Genomic DNA, 2,435 nt, shown 5'->3' on the forward strand with positions numbered 1-2,435 from the left:
GAGTGATGATGGAGGAGTGATAGAGGAGTGGAGGAGTGATGATGGAGAAGTGATGATGGAGGAGGGATGATGGAGGAGTGATGATAGAGGAGTGATGATGGAGGAGTGATTATGGAGGAGTGATGATAGAGGAGTGATGATAGAGGAGTGATGATGGAGGAGTGATGATGGAGGAGTGATGATAGAGGAGTAGAGGAGTGATGACAGAGGAGTGATGACAGAGGAGTGATGACAGAGGAGTGATGATAGAGGAGTGATGATAGAGGAGTAGAGGAGTGATGATAGAGGAGTGATGATGGAGGAGTGATGATGGAGGAGTGGTGATAGATTAGTGATGATAGAGGAGTGATGATGGAGGAGTGATGATGGAGGAGTGATGATCGAGGAGTGATGATGGAGGAGTGATAGAGGAGTGGAGGAGTGATGATAGAGGAGTGATGATGGAGGAGTGATAGAGGAGTGGAGGAGTGATGATAGAGGAGTGATGATGGAGGAGTGATGATGGAGGAGTGATAGAGGAGTGATGATGGAGGAGTGATAGAGGAGTGGAGGAGTGATGATAGAGGAGTGATGATGGAGGAGTGATAGAGGAGTGGAGGAGTGATGATAGAGGAGTGATGATGGAGGAGTGATGATGGAGGAGTGATGATGGAGAAGTGATGATGGAGGAGGGATGATGGAGGAGTGATGATAGAGGAGTGATGATGGAGGAGTGATGATGGAGGAGGGATGATGGAGGAGGGATGATGGAGGAGTGATGATAGAGGAGTGATGATGGAGGAGGGATGATGGAGGAGTGATGATAGAGGAGTAGAGGAGTGATGACAGAGGAGTGATGACGGAGGAGTGATGATAGAGGAGTGATGATGGAGGAGTGATGATGGAGGAGTAGAGGAGTGATGATAGAGGAGTAATGATAGAGGAGTGATGATGGAGGAGTGATGACGGAGGAGTGATAGAGGAGTAATGATAGAGGAGTGATGATAGAGTAGAGGAGTGATGATAGAGGAGTGATGATAGAGGAGTGATGATAGAGTAGAGGAGTGATGATAGAGGAGTGATGATGGAGGAGTGATGACAGAGGAGTGATGACAGGAGTGAGAGCGTCTCTGTCTTTGATGCAAACATCACAAAGCAGCCGAAACACCTGCCAACTTCCTGACCTCTGACTCCTGGACCCTACATCACACTCACACTAATATGACTCACACACAGTGACCCTGCACTGAAACACTTTCAGCCTGATGAGCGTCACCGAGCAACACACACACACAAAACCCTGCATTCCTTCAGCTCTGACGACAGCAGCACCATGTGTGTGTGTGTGTGTGTGTGTGTGTGTGTGTGAGAGAGATTATTAATAAGAGTTTAAAATGTTATTTACAATTATCACTGTCATTATTTGTAGATCAGTGTTTCACTGTAATATAAAAGTCACAATAAAACTGAAGCAGCAGCAGCCCTCTTCAGTATTGATGTGAGTTTAATGGTTTAATAAAACCAAGTAGGGCGGAGTTAGGTTTTGTGCATCAGTTGTTGATTGGACATTGACATGTGGGCGTGGCTCTCCAAAGTGTATGCAGGTGGGTGTGAGCTGCAGGGGCGGAGCTTAAGATCCAACATTAAACACATTAATCACCACCAGCTCAAAACACATTCACAATAAGATTATTAATAGTCTTGGTCAGTAGAAACGGACGGTTAAAGTGATTTTACTGTACATAATGGAGGAACTCCGGTCACAGCACAAGAATAAAGGCACAGGCACGTCACTTCTTTCCATCTATTTATTTTTTTCTCATGTCAAAAAAAAAGCAGATAAGAGCTGCGGTGCTGCTTCAGAGTTTGGGGTGGCGGTAGTCTTTGCCTGCGTACTTGGCCTTGTCTCCGAGCTCCTCCTCGATCCTGTGGAACACACACACACACACACACAGAGTGAGGGTTTGGCACACTCTGATTGGACGGCTGATTTGAGTGGGGTATGATGTCACTGCTGACCTCATCAGCTGGTTGTACTTTGCCAAGCGCTCTGATCTGCAGGGGGCACCAGTCTTGATCTGATCACATCAGAACTCGGGTTAGTGACTTATTCTCATTGAACTGCAGTAATTCTGAGCACAGATACAGCATGATGCATGATGGGTACCTGTCCTGTGCAGAGACCGACCACCAGGTCAGCGATGAAGGTGTCCTCCGTCTCCCCGGAGCGATGGCTGACCATCACACCCCAGCCGTTAGACTGAGCCAGCTTACAACTGCGCACACACACACGAGAGATCAGCAGTTTAATATGAAGCACTTTGCTTCCCAGGAACTAAATCAATCATTACATTTTCATTCAAATATATTTTAAGTGTTAATGTTTAAAATCAAATGCAGATAAGTGAACATCGGACATCCTTTTAGGAAAGAAAGGGGGTGGGGTCTATAAGAGA

General features: G+C 46.3%; 1 protein-coding gene across 1 annotated transcript in view; it reads right to left on the reverse strand.

Annotated features, from left to right (window-relative positions):
- The window catches only part of LOC127970584 (uncharacterized), a 3,362-nt gene extending 1,048 nt beyond the window's left edge, over nt 1-2,314 (reverse strand). Inside the window, exons 1-3 of the mRNA XM_052573222.1 lie at nt 2,147-2,314; nt 1,999-2,057; nt 1-1,905 (exon numbers count right to left, since the gene is read on the reverse strand). The exon at nt 1-1,905 is cut by the window's left edge and continues 1,048 nt beyond it. Of these exons, the coding sequence (XP_052429182.1) occupies nt 1-1,128 (1,128 nt within the window). The 5' untranslated portion in view covers nt 1,129-1,905; nt 1,999-2,057; nt 2,147-2,314. The remainder of the gene's footprint in view (nt 1,906-1,998; nt 2,058-2,146) is intronic.
- Between the last annotated feature and the right edge of the window lie 121 nt (nt 2,315-2,435).

Source organism: Carassius gibelio, chromosome B13 (assembly GCF_023724105.1).
Source record: "Carassius gibelio isolate Cgi1373 ecotype wild population from Czech Republic chromosome B13, carGib1.2-hapl.c, whole genome shotgun sequence".
Classification (NCBI taxonomy): Eukaryota; Metazoa; Chordata; class Actinopteri; order Cypriniformes; family Cyprinidae; genus Carassius; species Carassius gibelio.